General features: G+C 35.5%; 1 protein-coding gene across 1 annotated transcript in view; it reads left to right on the forward strand.

Annotated features, from left to right (window-relative positions):
- Window positions 1-18420, forward strand: part of PTPRQ (protein tyrosine phosphatase receptor type Q) — a 193900-nt gene that overhangs the window by 99465 nt on the left and 76015 nt on the right. Inside the window, exon 26 of the mRNA XM_069489984.1 lies at window positions 4505-4828. Coding sequence (XP_069346085.1) covers window positions 4505-4828 — 324 coding nt within the window. The remainder of the gene's footprint in view (window positions 1-4504; window positions 4829-18420) is intronic.

The following is an 18420-nucleotide window of genomic DNA, read 5'->3' on the forward strand; positions in this document are numbered from 1 at the left end:
ATCTGTCTATTTTAAAGTAAACTGATTTGGATTCTTTTATTTATTTATTTATTTATTTATTTTTTATTTCAGCTCATTATGGGGGTACAAAAGTTCAGGTTATACATATTGCCCGTGGCTCCCCATCCCCCTGAGTCTGAGCTTCAAGTGTGTCCATTCCCTAGACAGTGCACATCGCATTCATCATGTAGGTATGCACCCATCCCCTCCCCCCACCCCCATCCCCCCCAGTCAGAACTTCAAATGTGTCCATTCCCCAGGCAGTGCGCATCACACTCATCAAGTAGGTATACACCCATCCCTTCCTCCCAGCCGCCACCTCTGTCCGATACACAATTGGTGTTATTCCCAAATGTGCACTCAGGGAAACCAGTTTGCTGGTGAGTACGTGTGGTGCTTATTTTTCCATTCTTGGGATACTTCACTTAATAGAATGGGTTCCAACTCTCTCCAGGAGAACCAAAGAGATGCCATATCACCATTATTTCTAATAGCTGAGTAATATTCCATGGTATACATATACCACATTTTGCTAATCCATTCATGAATCGATGGGCATTTGGGTTGTTTCCACATCTTTGCAATTGTGAATTGTGCTGCTATAAACATTCAGGTGCAGGTATCTTTTTTATAGAATGACTTTTGTTCTTCTGGGCAGATGCCCAATAATGGGATTGCTGGATCGAATGGTAGGTCTACTTGAATCTGTTTAAGGTATCTCCACATTGCTTTCCACAGGGATTGCACTAGTTTACAGTCCCACCAGCAGTGTATGAGTGTTCCTGTCTCTCCGCATCCACACCTTAATTACTGCAGCAAACTTCCTTCCCATCTGTACCTAGATAAGTTTTTGGTTGTATAAGTGAAAGAAGCTTTTTGTACAGGGGCTGGGAATCTTTGAGAACATCCACAGACACAATGGTTAGACATAAAGAGACAAACTGACCAAGACAATCTCTAAACTTATTTTGCATTCTGAGATTTTGTGATTTCCCATTTATTTGCCTATTCTTATGGATTCAACCACCCAGATAAATTTTAAAAACTGACTTTTTTCCTGTTGCTACCATCTTACTTCTTCTTTCCTAGACAAATGAAATGGTCTTTGAAATTTTCTCTTTTCCTATTGTGAAATTACCAGACTGGACTTGATAAAATGTACCTCTGAACATCTCATTCCAACACCTTTGATAGCTTTCCATTACCTGAGAAGCTATCTATAATTCCCTCTGACACAGTAAGTCCCCAAGCTATTGTACAGCCTTTCTGTTTGTTGCCAACATGAATTATAAGCTACAATCACACTTGACTTGGCTTCCATCACCCCCTCTTCTAAGATTGCCTCTTTACAATAAGCGAATTCTAGTCTCACATGCCATCTCTTCTCTGAAAACATTTCCTGAACACTCAAGTCAATAACACTTCTGTGATTTATGTTGAAATATTTTGAAAATGTTATCTTATATTCAGGTTATGTGAGTTCACATTTAGAGACTGAGGTATTTCAATGAATTATAGAAATTCTACTTTTTAACCAATTCTAAAACTTCTTTTTCTGTACACATACATTTTCCCTAAAAATAATATTCTCTGTAATTGCTTTTTTTTATGATAGGTAAAGATAAAAGAGTGTGTTGTAAGTAGTGTATCAAGTGTTCTGTTTATAATGCCATCTTTAGGTTACTGGTCAACTAAATGCAGTAAGATTTGATGACAAATATTAGTATTTGAAAACAGAGTAATTAAATCTGATCATATGATTTTAAATAATTTAATCATTGTGCTTCATTGCTTTATAACTTCTTTTCCAGTTTTAGGCAGATATATATATGTGTGCATTATATATTTTTATATATGTGAAATACATCTATAGATAATTTAATAAAAAATTAAGAGAAAATCCAAATTTTTAATGCAAGTCCAGACCTCTCTCTACAGAACTCCTGATTCAAGCATCTATCTACTATTTGATTTGTCCTTCTGGGTGTCTTAGAGGAATTTCAAAGTTAACATACTCAAAATAAATTCTTAATCTTTCTCCCCAAAGCTTACTCATCACACAGTCATCCCCTTGTTGGTTAATAACAACTTCATCTTTGTGTTTGGGCAATCCAAAGACCTTAGAGTTTTCCTTTACCCCTCTCTTACTCTCCTAGCCCACACACCACACATCAGCAAAGCCTGTCAGCTCTCCTTCAAATTATGTTCAGGATCTGAATGTTTCTCTTCACTTTTACTGCTACCATCTTGATCCAGGCCACCATGATCTCTTGCATTGACATTGTAGTAACCTACTAATTAGTCTCCTCGTTTCCATCCTGTCTCCCTTTATCTATTCTCAACATAGTAGCTAGAGTGATTCTGTGAAAACATGTGTTAGAGCCTGTCAGTCCTCTGCTCAAAAGAAAGCCATAACAATATCCTATAATGTCATATACAATCTAGCTTTCAATGTCTCTTCTCAGCCCTCAGCTCCTACTAAGTTACTCGGGCCTCATTACTCTCTAAGTATACTGGCATTCTTCCAACTTAGGGCCTTTAATAATGCAGTTTCCTCTGCTCTGAATTTTTCTTCCTGAAATATTCACATGGTTAGCTCTCCCACTTTTGTAAGGAACTTAATGTCTTCTAATCCATTCTCTTACTACCGAATTTAAAATTTCATTATCCCTGGAACTCTCTCCTTCTTCCCTTCCTTATTTTTCTTCATACCTCTGGTCATCATACAAAATACTATGTGTTAGCCCTCCATTTCCATGGGTTCTCCATCTGTGGATTCAACCAACTGCAGAAAAAAAAATATTTGCAAAAAAATGCATCTGTACTGAACATGTACATACATTTTTTTCTTGCATTAATCCCTAAACAATACAGGATAACAACTATTTACATAGAATTTACATTGTATTAGGTATTATAAGTAATCTAGAGATTATTTAAATTATATGAGATAATATGCATAAGTTATATGCAAATACTACACTATTTTATATACGAGACTTGTGCATCCTCTGATTTTGGTATCCATGGAAGCTTCTAGAACTAATCCCCCACAGATAGTGAGGGATGGCTGTGTATAATACTTTTATTGTATATAGCTCTCTAGAATGTAAATTTCACGAGGTCAGGAATTTTTGTCTGTTTTGTTTATTGTATTTCCAGCACTTACAATAGTACCTACATATATTAGGTGCTCATTAGATATTTATTGAATATTGATTTAATATGATATATTTAAGAATGAATGATTTTTCTAAATATCTATTTTCTTATTTTTAAGTGAATATTAACATAGTTTTCATAAATTATGAAATTTTCATATAAGTCATTTTTATCATTCTCTTTATCTCAGTCTTCTCAGCAAAGGCCTTGAAGATAGGAAAGACATGGTTGAGAAAAGTTTCAATACCACTTAGTTCATTGCTCTTTCATATTTCTAACTGTAATATGCTCATTTTATGTGCCCAATAAACTGTTTCTTGAAAACTTTATTGTATCTTGAATCCCTAACACCAGACTCAGAGCCTGACACATGGTAAGTGTGTAGCAGAATGAAATCTAAAAAGTAACTCCAAATAGGACCATGTGATTGTAGGTGATACACAGATACCTCAGTCTGTGTATTAATATCAGAAAAGTTTTGTTAATTTTAAATGTACAGAAGATAAAATAAAAATCAGCTAATCTAATTTATTCAGTAATATTGTTTTACATTATTTAGTTAAAAATGTTTAATAACCAACAGTAATTATATATAATATGTGCTTATATTTATCAGACATTTAAATATAAAAAACATATTTTTGGAGAACTGAATATTAAAAACTTAGATATGCCTAGGGAAGTACTTAGGATGACATGAGCATACAGTTTGCTTTTGTACCAGTGAAATTTTTGCTTCTATATGAAGCTAAAATATAATTATATAAACCATTTATGATTATATTTGGGAGCAAAATTAGGTATAAAAAATCACAATTGTTTTGTCCTCTACTCTTTTGAAATGATGGTCCATGAAACATCACCTTAAGGTTTTGCTCGTTAAGGGTGGGGATAATTAATCTAAGTACTGTACTAATTTGACAGATCTCGACTAGATGCACCATAACAGAATTTTTTTTTAATTTTTTTTAGAGACAGAGTCTCGCTCTGTCACCCAGGCTAGAGTGCAGTGGTACACTTATAGCTCACTGCAGCCTCAAACTCCTGAGTTAAAGCAATTCTTCTGCCTCAGCATCTCAAGTAGCTGGAACTAAGGTGCACACTACCACACTTGGCTTTTTTAAAAAAACTTTTGTAGAGACAGGGTCACACTGTGTTGTCCAGGATGGTCTTGAACTCCTGGTGTCAAGCAATCCTCCTACCTTGGCTTCCAAAAATGCTGAGATTTCAGACATTAGCCACCGCTCCCGACCATAATTTGTTAAAATTCCATGTCTTTCTTCTGTTTACAAAATGTTTTGTAATTCCAATTATTTTTAATTTTTTTTCCTTTAATTTTTAGTTCCCAGTGTTCCCACAAATATTACTTTTTCTGATGTTCAGTCAACTAGTGCAACATTGACATGGATAAGACCTGACACTATCCTTGGCTACTTTCAAAATTACAAGATTACCACTCAACTTCGTGCTCAAAAATGCAGAGAATGGGAATCCGAGGAATGTGTTGAATATCAAAAAATTCAATATCTCTATGAGGCTGATCTAACTGAAGAGACAGTGTATGGATTGAAAAAATTTAGATGGTATAGATTCCAGGTGGCTGCCAGCACCAATGCAGGCTATGGCAATGCTTCCAGCTGGATTTCTACACAAACCCTGCCTGGCCGTAAGTATTGTCCTGATATGTACATACTCATTTGTGTTATATTCTATACCTATATATTAATGATTTCTACTTAATCCAATTGTGTATGAAATCACTGAATATAGAAATAACTGAATACACTAACTGGCTTACATAATAACATGCTTATTTTTAATTTAATTGAAACCTAATGGAAAATTCAATTTCAGTCATCATTAGGGCTTTTCTTAAACTCCCAGAGTTGTGCCAGGGTCCTAGAGTCTGATGTTGCAACAAAGCAAGAGGGAAGCCTCTCTTGTGATCTATCATTAGGCCACACTGATTGTCATCTAGTGCCCTTAGCCATGCCTACATTTTCTCTCATATGTGGAGGCTCTGCAGCCTTTAAGCCAGACTGTACAACCTTCTCAGTGACTGCAGGCTTACACAGGTGTGAGCACGATACCCTGATTGATCTGTCAGCAAGCAGTTTTTCAGATTGTGCTTTTCATCTATACAAAACTCTGACGCAAAGAAATACCAAGTGCTCAACTCCCAGTTTGAGATAAGGAGAAGACAAAAAAAATACAGAGAAGAAACACAAATAATCTCTCAAAATTATTCTGCCATCTACACAACTCTTGGGACTTTTGCATTCAGGAAAAAAGCTCTTGAGTGCTTTTCCAGAGAAATCACTCAAAGTGTAGGTAAAGATTGCTTTAGCTACTTGAGTTTTATATTTATAACTAACAGGTCACCCTGCTTTCTTAGACAATATCATTATCCATAATTAAGTAAATAAAATTTCTACTACTTATCCTGAACCCTGCCTACGTAGAATTGTGATGGTTTCCATGCAGTATAAATAAATTGTAAATCAAATCCTACAAGCGAGAGCTCTGAGGAATGGCTGTATTCTCTAAAATGCCGTTTCTACCCAAGCACCAGTCCTCCAGAGCAAATTTCAGGTCTGCCAGGTCACCATCCCAACACCACACCATAGAAGCCCTTCAGATATAGACCTTATGTTACCATTCTCCTGTCTTGACTGAAACTCTTACTAGGTTATTCCTTTCAAATCCAAATCACACTTTTCTTAAAAATTTGTGTTACCTATTAGTAGAGCATTAAATAATATACACACATACACACACTCACAAATAGACTTTCAGTGACAAATGGATACTGTTAGGCCTTTATAGATAGTGAAATAAACTTTGATCTGGAAGCTTTTTTTTTCTAGGCCAAATGTGTCTCTTATTACAATTTGCTAGAGTACCTGCCATAATGTTTGTAATAGTAAATGTCCAATAGATGTTTGTTAATATAATTCAACATTTGAGGTAGAATCCTGACAACTCAACCTTTCCAACGCTTCCTCTTTTTACCACGTTGACTCTTGGTGTCTGTAAGATCTACTCTTCTGGTTTTTCTCCTATCTCTCTGGTGGCTCTTTCTCAGTCTCCTTTGCTGAATTCTCCTTATCTTCCTTTTTTTTTTTTTTTTTTTTTTTTAATAAACCCTAAGTGTTGGAATGCACAGACATCTGTACTTGGCCCTTTTGTCTGCTTTATCAATACACAATCCCTAGGAGATTTTACCTTAAGTGACTTATTCTGTCCTATGGCTTTAAAGTCTATTTACATATTGATTATTCTCAAATCTCTATTTCTGGTCCCGAATGCTGCCCAGAACTCCAGATCAGTATATTTATCTGATCAACTGATACCATTGGGCATGTGTATTGAATATGTTTGTCTAAATTAATATAGGGTGTAACATCAAACCTCTCATCCTCCCATCTTTCTTAGTAAGGAATATCCTCATTCATCAGTTTGTAGAAAATAAAAATCCAGCAATTTTGCTTTCGTCCTCAATTCTGGCAATGATTCATTTCAACCACACCATCTGAACACGTTCCTCCATTTGCTTTGCTACCATATTTGTCTAACCCTTCTATTACTGCTACAACCACATTAGCCTAACTGGCCTCCTGGGCTGCCAGGCTGATCTTTTCAAACCTTATGCACATGGTGTCGCTTTCTTGCTTAAAGCTATCCACTGAATTCCCGTGGCTCTTAGAATAAAATTCACATTTTTTACCTTGATTAACAAAGCCCTACATGACTTGGCTCTTACCTAAAATTTTAACCTTGTTCATAGCCACTTTCCCCCATACCATTACTTTCTACTCCCTCTAGACTTTTCTTTGTTGCTTAAAACAAACTAAACTCCTAGAATTTGCGACTTTGCATTCCCTTTTCCTTTTGACTATAGAATATTCTTCCACTACCTTCTTCACATGAGCAGTTTCTTATAGTATCAATCTCTATTTAAATGATCTCTGCTTAGAATGAATTTCCCTTACCACTTAATCTAAAATGGACATGCAGTAATCTTCTATAACATCCTCTTCTTTTAATGAACATTTATTATTTTCAGATCATTTGTAATTTTTATTTGCTTGTTTGTTTTTAGAGTCTGTCTTGCTCATTGCTGTTTTCTTATTGCCTAGAATAGTGCCTGGTACTGGGGGATACTCTATAAATATTTCCTGAATGAGTGAAATTTGATGAATAAGCTATAGAAGGAAAGGGAGAAGAAATCATTTTCCAATGTAGGTGATGATGAGGATAGCCGTGCCAAAACAGAGAAAAGAGAAAAAATGTAAAAAAATCAAATTCTGTTTGAGATTAGCCAATAAGTATAGTTATTTTCAACCTGCTGATTTTGAAAAGAAATAGATGTTTTAATCTAGTTAACCAGGCAGCAGAAAGAATTAAGTGCTGAGAGATTAGAACGTGGCTAAAGCTAGGATTTGAGTTGCTTCCACTCATAGGAATGAATAAAATCACAAGTGTAGATTTGATGGAAAAAAGAACACTCAACTGAATGATTAAACTGTAAAGTTTCAGAGGTAACTGGAAGTTACCCGAAAGAGTCAGACAGACACCATAATGAATGAGGCTGGCTAAGGCAATTGGGAGTGGTATAAGCCAGGGCATATTTACAGAGAATGCACTGTCTAAAGGGGCAGCCGCTACTTACCTCTGATGAGTATTATCCTATAGACAGGCCGTGCTCCTAGGTCTTCTGACGTTTTCAAAGAAACAGGAAAGTTAGACATCTTATGTGAAAATACTCAATATATTACTTACAACTAAATTTTTAAAATTAAAAAAAGAACTTAATTGTTCAAACCACACATATCACTAGCCCAGATGTGGCCGGTAGACAGCTGATTTTTAACCTTTGGTTAAAATATACCTATGCCTATGTGTCTGATGCCAGTAAAGGTTCCCATTATGGTTTTTATGAACATCTCACTTGGGAAGTACCTACTTCTACTTACTACACTGAGCCAGAAAGTAGATTTTCTAATGCACCATCTTTTGCAAGCACACTTCACACTATTATAGGAGATATTTAATTGGCATAAAACAACATATAACATGATCGGTTCACAAGCTGGTAAATGAAACTAGAAAGTTGGATTTTTAAATAATCCCATATTCTCAGCTGGGGGTGATGATGCACAGCTATAGTCCTAGCTACTTGGTAGGGTAAGGTCGGAGGATCACTTGAGCCCAGGAATTTGAGGCTAGAGTGAGCTGTGATCATGCCACTGCACTCCAGCCTGGGCAACAGAGTGAGATCCTGCCTCTTAAAAATAAAAAAAAAATAAAAGAAAATACTCAAATACTCTACAATGGAGGTAGAAAAAAACATAATCCCACATCTCAAGTCTTTCTACTTGAATATCATTCCTTCTACTTCCTACCTCCTTTTAAGGTCTATGACTGTATTGTATTTCCAAAGGACACAGGGAAAATTTACTTTCTACCACTGTCATTAGGGGAGAAAGGTGAAACAATTTATATATTTCAACATTGTGCTAACAGACATGATTTCCTTGGCATTTTCAAAATTCATAGATTTGCAACTGAGTAATTATGTGTGGGTGAGGATAATAATGTACTTATTGTTTAGGTTTTGAAAATGAGTTAATTACTCTTCTTTTAGTTTCCAGAATGGAGGAATTTTTGGCCTCCAATGGAGGAGGGGACTTTTTTAATAAATATTGTACATTTGAATTTCTAAATTTTATAATTATACAGTAAAAGTTTCATTTGATATATTAAACCAAGAGATAATATAATATTTGATATGAAAGATAAAAAGACACTACATATATTATTGTAACATAATACATATGGTGAAATAACATATGGTATAAGAGTAAAAGAAATAGGAATAGTTAAGCAGCCAAAATATTGAAGAGCAGTAATGTTTTTCATGTTAAAAATAAGTCATACTTACATGTTGCTTCTGCATAACAAAGATGAAAATACTATGGGCATTTTGCAAACACAGAAAGTAATCTGGATGGAGAAAATTAATATGTTTTGTATTATCTATCATTGACTAAAAAAGTGGTATATTGTTTCATGATATAAAATAAGATAAAATAATGACAATTCTTTGTCTGAATTAGAGAAAAGACTAAACAATAATGTGAAATAGTATAAAATCACTGTTGCAGATAAGTGTGCATTTTGTTCTAATGGCATCAGGTTGTATCCAAGCACTTACTAATATAATGTCTTGTCAAAACTCGGAGCTCCTTGATAAAGAGTTAGCAATTGATGGCTATTTTCAGATCAAGTTATACAAAGTTTGAATACTTCAAATAAAAGGCCACTCACTTTGAATAATAAATATTATAAAAGGACCTAAAATGGCTTGAATAATAAGAAAATATGTTATTGTAAACTTGATCTGAACTCAAACAGAGGAGCATCAAAATTGAACATCCCGCAAGCAAAGACAGAATACAAACTGAGAATTAAATTGGATTACTCTCTGAATCTGAATCTATACCTGTAAAACAGAATGAGAAAGGAAACAATATTCAGCCAACTTAAGCTAACCTTTGTTTCTCTCACATGCTCTGATCTAGATAACTGAAGCCACATTGTTTTTCTCCTTACATAATCTGTATAATAGCCGTAATTCTACTTTATGCTGATATGTGCAGATACAAATGTAAGCATAAAAATCACAAATGCTAGAAATATTTAACTTGAAGACTTGCAGCTATTTTACTCTTCTCTTATTTTTCTGATTATCCTTATACTCAAAAGCAATTTGAGTTGTGTATGTATGTGTGTGGGAGTGGTGTAAAATAGAAAACTGTTAAATATCTCTGTGGTGCACAGTAGATACCGATAATACTAAGGAAATGCACAACTTTAAAGAAGTGTGGGTGTGAAATTAGTATGGAACGAAATGGGACTCTTGTAACGTGCATCTCCTATAGACCACCAGGACTGGAAGACAGCAAGAAAAGAAAATTCCTGGGGTAACACTTAGGTTGTGAAAACCACAGGATACCATACTCATGAGGAATTTTAACTACCCAAACATCTGTTAGGTTAAAAAAAAATTCAACAAAACATGCCTCATCAAAGAAGTTTCTAAGGAATGCAACTTTATGATCTTAAAAAAAAAAAAAGTAAAACCAAATAGAGAGCAAAGTATACCTTGACATTATTTCAAATAAGAAATTGTTAATGCATCACTATATGTATAATTATTTTCTTTAATTTGTCCTAAGCTGTGTAATGCACTTATGTGATCATTGTTATAGTAATAGAGATAGAAATTATCCTTTCTATGAAGAAGCAATTATATACTAATAAGAAATGATGTTACCCATGAATAAATAGGAAAATATAATCCAAGACATACAGAAGCCTATTTGGTGGCAATGCATTTTTAGAATTGGTTCTATCTTGCTGCCACTAGATAAAATAAATATAATTTATTCTAGATGTTATGGTTGTACTCTGCAAAATTATTAACATTTAGATGCTGTTGAAAGTCTTTTAAATTTGTTGCCCAAGACTCCCAAATGTGTAATTCAAGACATGTCAGTCCTCTAGACCTGTATATTGAAGTTATTGGAATGACCACTTAGATTTCCACAGACATCTCAAACTCCATATTACCACTGCCCCAAAGCAAACCTTTTCCTCTCTGTGTTCCCTGTTTCAGTGTATTGCACCACTCTTCATATTCACACCGGCAATCTAGGAATCATTTTTAATTCTTTTTTAGCTGCTCCCATCCCCTACCAGTTAATACCTGAGTTCTAGTGAATTTATCTTCTAAATATATCTTGTATTTGTGTATTTTTCCTTGGAGAGTGTATCTCTAAATCCAGACTCTTAATATTCATCTCGTATGTTATTACGAAAGATATCTAATGGTCTTTTTGTCCTCATTTTCTTCCCTTCACCTGACCTCAGATAATACATTTATCTGATCGTGTCATTCTTCTGCTGAAAATCTTTGATCATTTTCTATTTGCTGCCTGTGAAAGCCATACCTGTTAGTAAGCTCTACAAGGTCATTTATGATTTGGCTTATATTCCCCACCCATGCATTGTTCCTTCTTCTTTATGCTCCAGAATCTTTGTTATTCTTACTCTCCTTTCTGTCCTCTTCTGGTGACCAGCTACCTTTCTTCCTGTTTTACTTTGTGTATCTTCTTTGAGGAGACTTCCAGAAATCCTTTCCACTCTTACTTCCCAAAACTTGCTTTTCTGAAGTATTGAACATATTGCATCATAATTATTTCTCTCTCTCTTCTGTGGGGTTCTGAGTTCCTTAACAGTAGAAATGACCAGGTGACCATATCTTGTGTACGTTTCTACCCTATATAACATTATATATTCAATGTTACGAAAGCTTCTGCCAGGTTATTAAGCAAATTTTCCAGAATATAAATGAAAATATCTTAAAATCCCATTTGCACAAGCAAATAGTATGTCTTTTTCAGTAAAAGCATTAAAACAGTTAAAGGAAATTATAAGGATTATCACTATCTGGTATTATTAGCTTTGACAACTGGTATTAAGAAAGATCTGAAGATGTGATACAAGCTTCTAGTACATATTCCAACCACCTCCAGTCCCAAACAAATTGACTAGAAGTTTTGACACATGTAACCTCAAACTGTATTTTTGAGGTTTCTGAGATCTTTGGTTTTTATTTTTCTTTAATAATATCCTGGTATTTATTTTACCCCAATTATGCTTGTATACAAATAAATTGGAGGACAAAATAGCAACATTTATCCTGGCCCTAATACTACATTACGGTGATGGCCTTACCTGAATTATTCCAGGTTGTTCCTGTGCAGAGGTTCCTGGTAGCATGAAACTGGTGATATTTTATGTTCTTAGGAAACATGATGACCTGTTACTATGGTAGAAACTTTAGGAATGGAAGGAAGAGATGGTAGGAAGAACCCTTCTCATGGTTTATCCAGCATTAAAATAGAATGAAAGGCAGAGGAGACAAATTTGTGCAACATCTGTTGGCTTGTTGCATGTCTCTGTGTTGATTACCAGCTCCCAAACTTCCTCCACAGCCACTTCCTTAGTCTTCAAAGAACCAGTAATTTAATTCCCTTTTCCACCCTTGTGACTAAGGGTTGTAATCATTGGTCACCTAATCTGAAGAACAATGTCACTACTTTTTCAAATGGCACGTAGACATTATGGACCAGTGACTCTTAAACTTGAACTACGGGGATTACAATCACTTGGAGGGCTTGATAATTGCTGGACTCCACACCTAGGGTTTCTGATTCGCTAAGTCTAGGTATGGACTCAGAAATTGATTTTCTATGACTTCCCCGGTGATGTTGATGCTGCTGGTCCGTAGACCACATTTTGAGAACTACTGTTGTTGTATAAAGTTGTTTTATAAACATGATGTGATTCTAGGAAAAGATATATTATCTGATCCTAAGGTAATAGTGCTAATATTGGAATATTTTCATTCCTACATGGCATGGCTAGTATTGAAAGTGAGAAGGCTTTTTTGTATTTTGTATTTTTTTAAATTTAAGCCAGTTTGAAATGAGTCAGAAAATAACTCATTTAAGAATCAAATAAGATGATCATACATGAAGTCTAATGCTATGAACATCCATGAATCATCCTCAGTATTCATCAAATAATCTAATTTGACAAGTTTGTAGGCTTACAGTATTTGTAATATCTTTGTACTAAACCCTTTGAAGTACCATCTTGTTATTGGGGAATATAACTATAAAACAAAATTAAAATCTTGTAAAATGGTAGGAAATATATCATGCACCGACATGTTCCATATTGGTCAGTGAAATCACTGGGCTCTAGGGAAACATCCAGCACTAGGGAAGGACAGCCAATTATCACAGTGTTATAACCAGTGCACAGGGATATGTCCTGAGATATTCTTGGTGTGCAGAAATATGGTGAATCAAATTGTGAAACTTCTTCAGGGGCCTTGACGCCCTGAATTAAGACACAAGGAATCTACTGGCCAGTTAGATTTCCTCTAGTCCCAAGAGACATTTAAAACTCAAAGCTAATTCTTCCAGGTGTGCTGAATCAAAGTTAAGTCACAGACCTACAAGTTGTCTATTCTTGTATAGCTGAGAAAAAACAGAGCCCTTCATTTAGTGATGACAGTCATTAGAAATCTAGTGGTCCAGGATACCGAATCTTGGAATTAAAATACCCTGAATGGTAGGCCCTTTAAATTAACTTTATACTGAATTTAAATTCAAATAGATGTATAGGCCACTTAAATCATCACTTGTCAAATTAGACAGGTACAGAGCTCAAGATTTTCTGTTTTTTGAATATCTGTCAAATCATTTATTTATTTATAAGGAAAGTCACCATTGCATGGCACACTAAAAACCATAGAGTATTTTCTATGACGTTTTCACTAGATTTATAGGGATCTGCACATGGCAAAGTTGCTAATAAGTCTTTGAATGTGCTTATTCTAACAGTGTAGTATTAGGCACACCAAAACTTGTTGGTTCTTAATCAAAGTGGCATAGACTTGTGGCATTCAAACTTTTATATAGACTAGGCAAAATGATGGTCTATCCAGACTCACCTTTGAGCTAACACACTTAGCATGGAGACACAGATGGATGGGAAAGATGACCCTGACCCACATAAGACCCACATTCCTGTGCAAGGATAGAAGCATGATAATCAGGAAATGATGGTTGTTAGTTACAGAAAATGCATTATGGTGAAAACCAGGGGGAAAGTGCTTATGAGAGGAAGTGATTGGATTATGGGGAATGAGAGAATAAGGATAGATCATTCCTACTGAGTAAATTTCTGTGATTTATAAGAGAAAGGGTATAGTGATATCTTGGCTCATTACTGACTAGATTCATTTCACAAACAATCCTAAATCAGAATGTGACAGTTTATGGGAAGACAAACAAAGTCTCTCAAGGATGCTTGTAAGTTACTAGGCTTTTAAACTGGCATATTTCCCACTCCCCATACATTTACTGCCTTTATTTTGGTAGTTGACATTTGTAATTGTAATTTTACAGCCTCCCTTATGGAACTGACTCTACTAATAGTTTACTATATACTGTGATAAGAGGGAAAATAATACTTGATACATTTTATTATGCATTTTTGGAATTTTGATGAATTCCATAAGAAAGTTACCTAAAAGAACTTGACAATTGTATATGCTTGTAAGTGCATCATAATTTGGACAATACTGAAATAATTAGATGCTGTTTTATAATGGATGAATATTTTGGTGTTCTAAATCTTTCTTTTAAGTTACCTAGGATTAATTAATTATCTTTCAGTGCTCTAGACAGATGAAATATATATTTTTTATATATTATATACATAAAATATATTCATATATATTCAGTTATATATGTTTACTTTTATTTTTTAGTTTGGATTTAGGAGTTCTAGTCCTTCAAGAATACAGGGTGATAAAATACAGTCTAAGAAATTTTTCACAAACGATTCAACACAGAGAACTTACGCAAGAAAACAGGCATTTCATCAACAAGTTGTTGAAAATGCAAACATTGTTTAGAATAATTGTTTCTTAAATAAAGAAAGGAAGCAGGAAAAATGGTTTGGGAAAAGTTCAAGAAATGACATTAAAGCGCAGCTCAGCGAGGGTCTAAATACTTTGCTTTTTTATAATGGCTGATTAGTGTAAGGACCTTAAAATATTTAATAGTACAAATGATTAGATGTGTTGCAAATGATCTTTGAATGTCCCTTTTCTCTCATCTCTGCTTGGGGTAGCAGACACTCCCTGATGAGGGCTTTGATTACTAGTGTTAAAAGAATGAGTGCAGGGTTGACATTTTACTGTGAAAGATGAGAAGTTGAAGCATTATCCTGATTATGCTGCATTACACTACTTTCTGAGCTGGTGCACAGACATGCTTACAAGCCAAGATTTTCCTTGGGAAATCATTTTGGATCTGTCCTCAGCTGAGATCCTAACTAAGGAACCACACTATGGAGCAGAGATGTGGAAATATTTTCCTGGAAATATTTCCAAACATAAGCTACCATCACCATAGTCACAGAAAATCTCACCAACTTTCTTACAGGAAATTCTCAACACACTGTTCATAATGTCTGAGCAACAATAATGTGCCACTCTGCTTGTCTACTAGAATGAGTTAAGTTTAAAAGTGTAGTCCCAACAGCACTGAGTTGGTGTACTTTATAGAGGTACATGAATCAAATATATCCTGGAGATAATCTTTCCTTTTCTGACCTAATTAATTTTGGCCCATCTTTCTGGTATGAGTTAGATACCAAAGACCAGAATCTATTGTGGTCCCCCCTAGTTCATGATAATAAACTATGACATGTGACTTTTTGTCTATGGTAGCCATTCTTATAAAGACTTCGACTGTGGTCTTAAAGGCCCCACACAATCTGGCCCTGTTTTCTTTCAGATTGTCATTCCAAATTGCATGACTTTAGCCTCACTGGAGCCCTTGTTAGTCACAGAACACATCAGGCATAATTCTGCCTCAGGGCCTTTGCACTGGCCATTCTCCTCCCTGTGACACTCTTCCTCCAAATATCCTGTGCTCCCTCACCTCCTTCACATCTTTGTTTAAATGTTATCTGCTTGGTGAGGCATATCCTGACCGTAATATTTAAAATAGTAACCCCCATAAGCACCCCCATTCCATTACCCTACTTCATTTTTTTGCCATGGTGCATAATACTTCTTAATATGGTATATAATTTATTTGTATATTATGTATTAATTTATCTAATTTTTTTCTAATATACTTATGTATTATTTGTCTCCCACCATTAAAGTAGCAGTTCCATGGTCTTTGTCTCTTTAGTTCTCTTATCTATTCCCAGCATGTGAACACCTGGAATGACATAGGTGTTCAATAAACAATTAGTTGTTAAGTGAAAAAGAGAGTTAAATACTAGAAGCTTTATTGGATAGGTCCAAACCTACCTAGATCACTTGGACGAGCTTTTTGTCTTTCCAGTGCCTGGCACATAGTAGGTGCTTAATAAATATTTATTGGTTCAGTAAAGTCATAAATTTCATCTAAAAGCCAACTATACACTTGGGTATAAATAAAGACAAGAGTACTCTAAAATATTTTCCTATTTTATACCACTTGAAATATGTGGCCTATTAGAAAGTTGTTCTTCTCCATGTTGGTTCTTACCTAGCTGGAAGTCAGGTTTTGAAAAAGCATTAGTAATCAAGGGGCCTTAATAAATTTGTACATAGCTCCTATCCCATCCCTTTTTAGAGAGTCAGAGGCAGAAGATAGGCCATTGAAACCCACAAAACATCTTACATTTTTCAAAGCAGATTCCTCCATGAGGTGAGTATGTAATAACGATCAGTTATAGTGTACCTGGTCCTGAAGCCCATCTCCTCCTCTTTTAACATTGCGAATAAAGAGATTCAGAGCTGCAATTTATTTAGGAAAAGGTAGGCATAGTGTCTCGAAGGAATATCCAGTTTGAAGAGGAAAGAGGTTGCCACTCTTGAAAACGAAGTGCATTATGCTGTGAGGTCATCCATTAATTATGCTGGTGGCAGGAGACCTCTCATCGCTCTCGTCTGTTATGTGTAATTACCTAAATGAATTAGATTACAGTTTGAGGCAGTTTTCCTAGGATCATAAAGCTAGAAGTAATAAGGCCGAAAATGTCAGGTTATGCCAGGTGTGTGTGTATAGATCTAAAGTAGATCTCCTCTACGTTAGTTGTTGGCGAAACTAGGCACCCAGTTCTGTCATCATTATTAGCACCTCTCAGCTCATCAAATCTCTGAATCCTGGAGTATCCCTTCTTCACACTTTCTCCTGGATGCTTTCCTGGGCAAAATGGACTGGATCTTTGAGCCAGGAGTGTCAGTGTTTGGATTATTGGATAATTTTCAGAAGAAGCACAAGTAGGAAGGATATGTTTGTCACCCCAAAGGCATTTTCCCACAGAAACTTCCTTATACATATTTGCTAGATTCCTCTACAGTTATATTTGAATACTATTACTAAAATGCCAATGCTATTATTAAAATGTATGTTGTGTGTTGAGTTATGCACCTAAATTTTACCCTTGGCCGGGCGCGGTGGCTCACGCCTGTAATCCTAGTACTCTGGGAGGCCGAGGTGGGCGGATCGTTTGAGCTCAGGAGTTCGAGACCAGCCTGAGCAAGAGCGAGACCCCATCTCTACTAAAAATAGAAAGAAATTATATGGACAGCTAAAAATATATATATAGGAAAAATTAGCCGGGCATGGTGGTGCATGCCTGTAGTCCCAACTACTCGGGAGGCTGAGACAGGAGGATCCTTTGAGCTCAGGAGTTTGAGGTTGCTGTGAGCTAGGCAGATGCCACGGCACTCACTCTAGCCTGGGCAACAGAGTGAGACTCTGTCTCAAAAAAAAAAAAAAAAAAAAAAATTTTACCCTTAACATTATATTCCTAAAATATTATACTATACTCTAGCAATCACTCATTCATAATTTGGAGACTGTCACTACTATTCACCTATGCCTTAATCTGTTTTGTCCTGTGATAGCAAAATATCAGAGACTGGGTGATTTGTAAGAGCAGAAATGTATTTTCTCACAGTCCTGGAGGCTGGAAAGTCCAAGATGAAGGTTCAGTTATCTGTTGAGGGTAGCATCCTCTGCATGGGAAGAATGCCATGTCCTCTCATGGCAGAAGGCAGAAGGGCAGGTGAAGTCCCCTCTATAAGGATCCTATTCCTATTCATGAGGGGAGGAGTCCTCATGACCTAATCACCTCTTAAGGACCCCACCTCTTTATATTAATCCTATCAGATTGACCTTTAAATTTAAACACCTGAATTTTGGGGGGGGGGGCATTCAAACCATAGCAACATCTTAAATACCTATCTAACATTGAAATAAACCTTTTGGCTCTCTGCAGAGTCTGTGATTCACTTAAACCAGATATACTAGCCATATTTATAGCATTCTGATTTGTAAGGAATTATCTGAAATTTTTTTTAAAAAAAATCTTTTTCCATCCTGATCCATTCTTCCTTGTTCTAGATTTATCTTTCCAACTGCCAGGTAGGCATCTCAGTCTTCATGAGTTTCTCAAACTCAGTGGGTACAAATCCATATGTATCATCTCCTCTCATAGTCTTACTCCACCAAAATCAGTGCATATTCCTGAATGTACTGTTGCGAACTGTCAGCATTCTTCTGGTATTAATACATGAATTAGCTTTTACTTTCCTCTATCTTA

The sequence above is a fragment of the Eulemur rufifrons genome, chromosome 16, assembly GCF_041146395.1.
Source record: "Eulemur rufifrons isolate Redbay chromosome 16, OSU_ERuf_1, whole genome shotgun sequence".
Taxonomy (NCBI): Eukaryota; Metazoa; Chordata; class Mammalia; order Primates; family Lemuridae; genus Eulemur; species Eulemur rufifrons.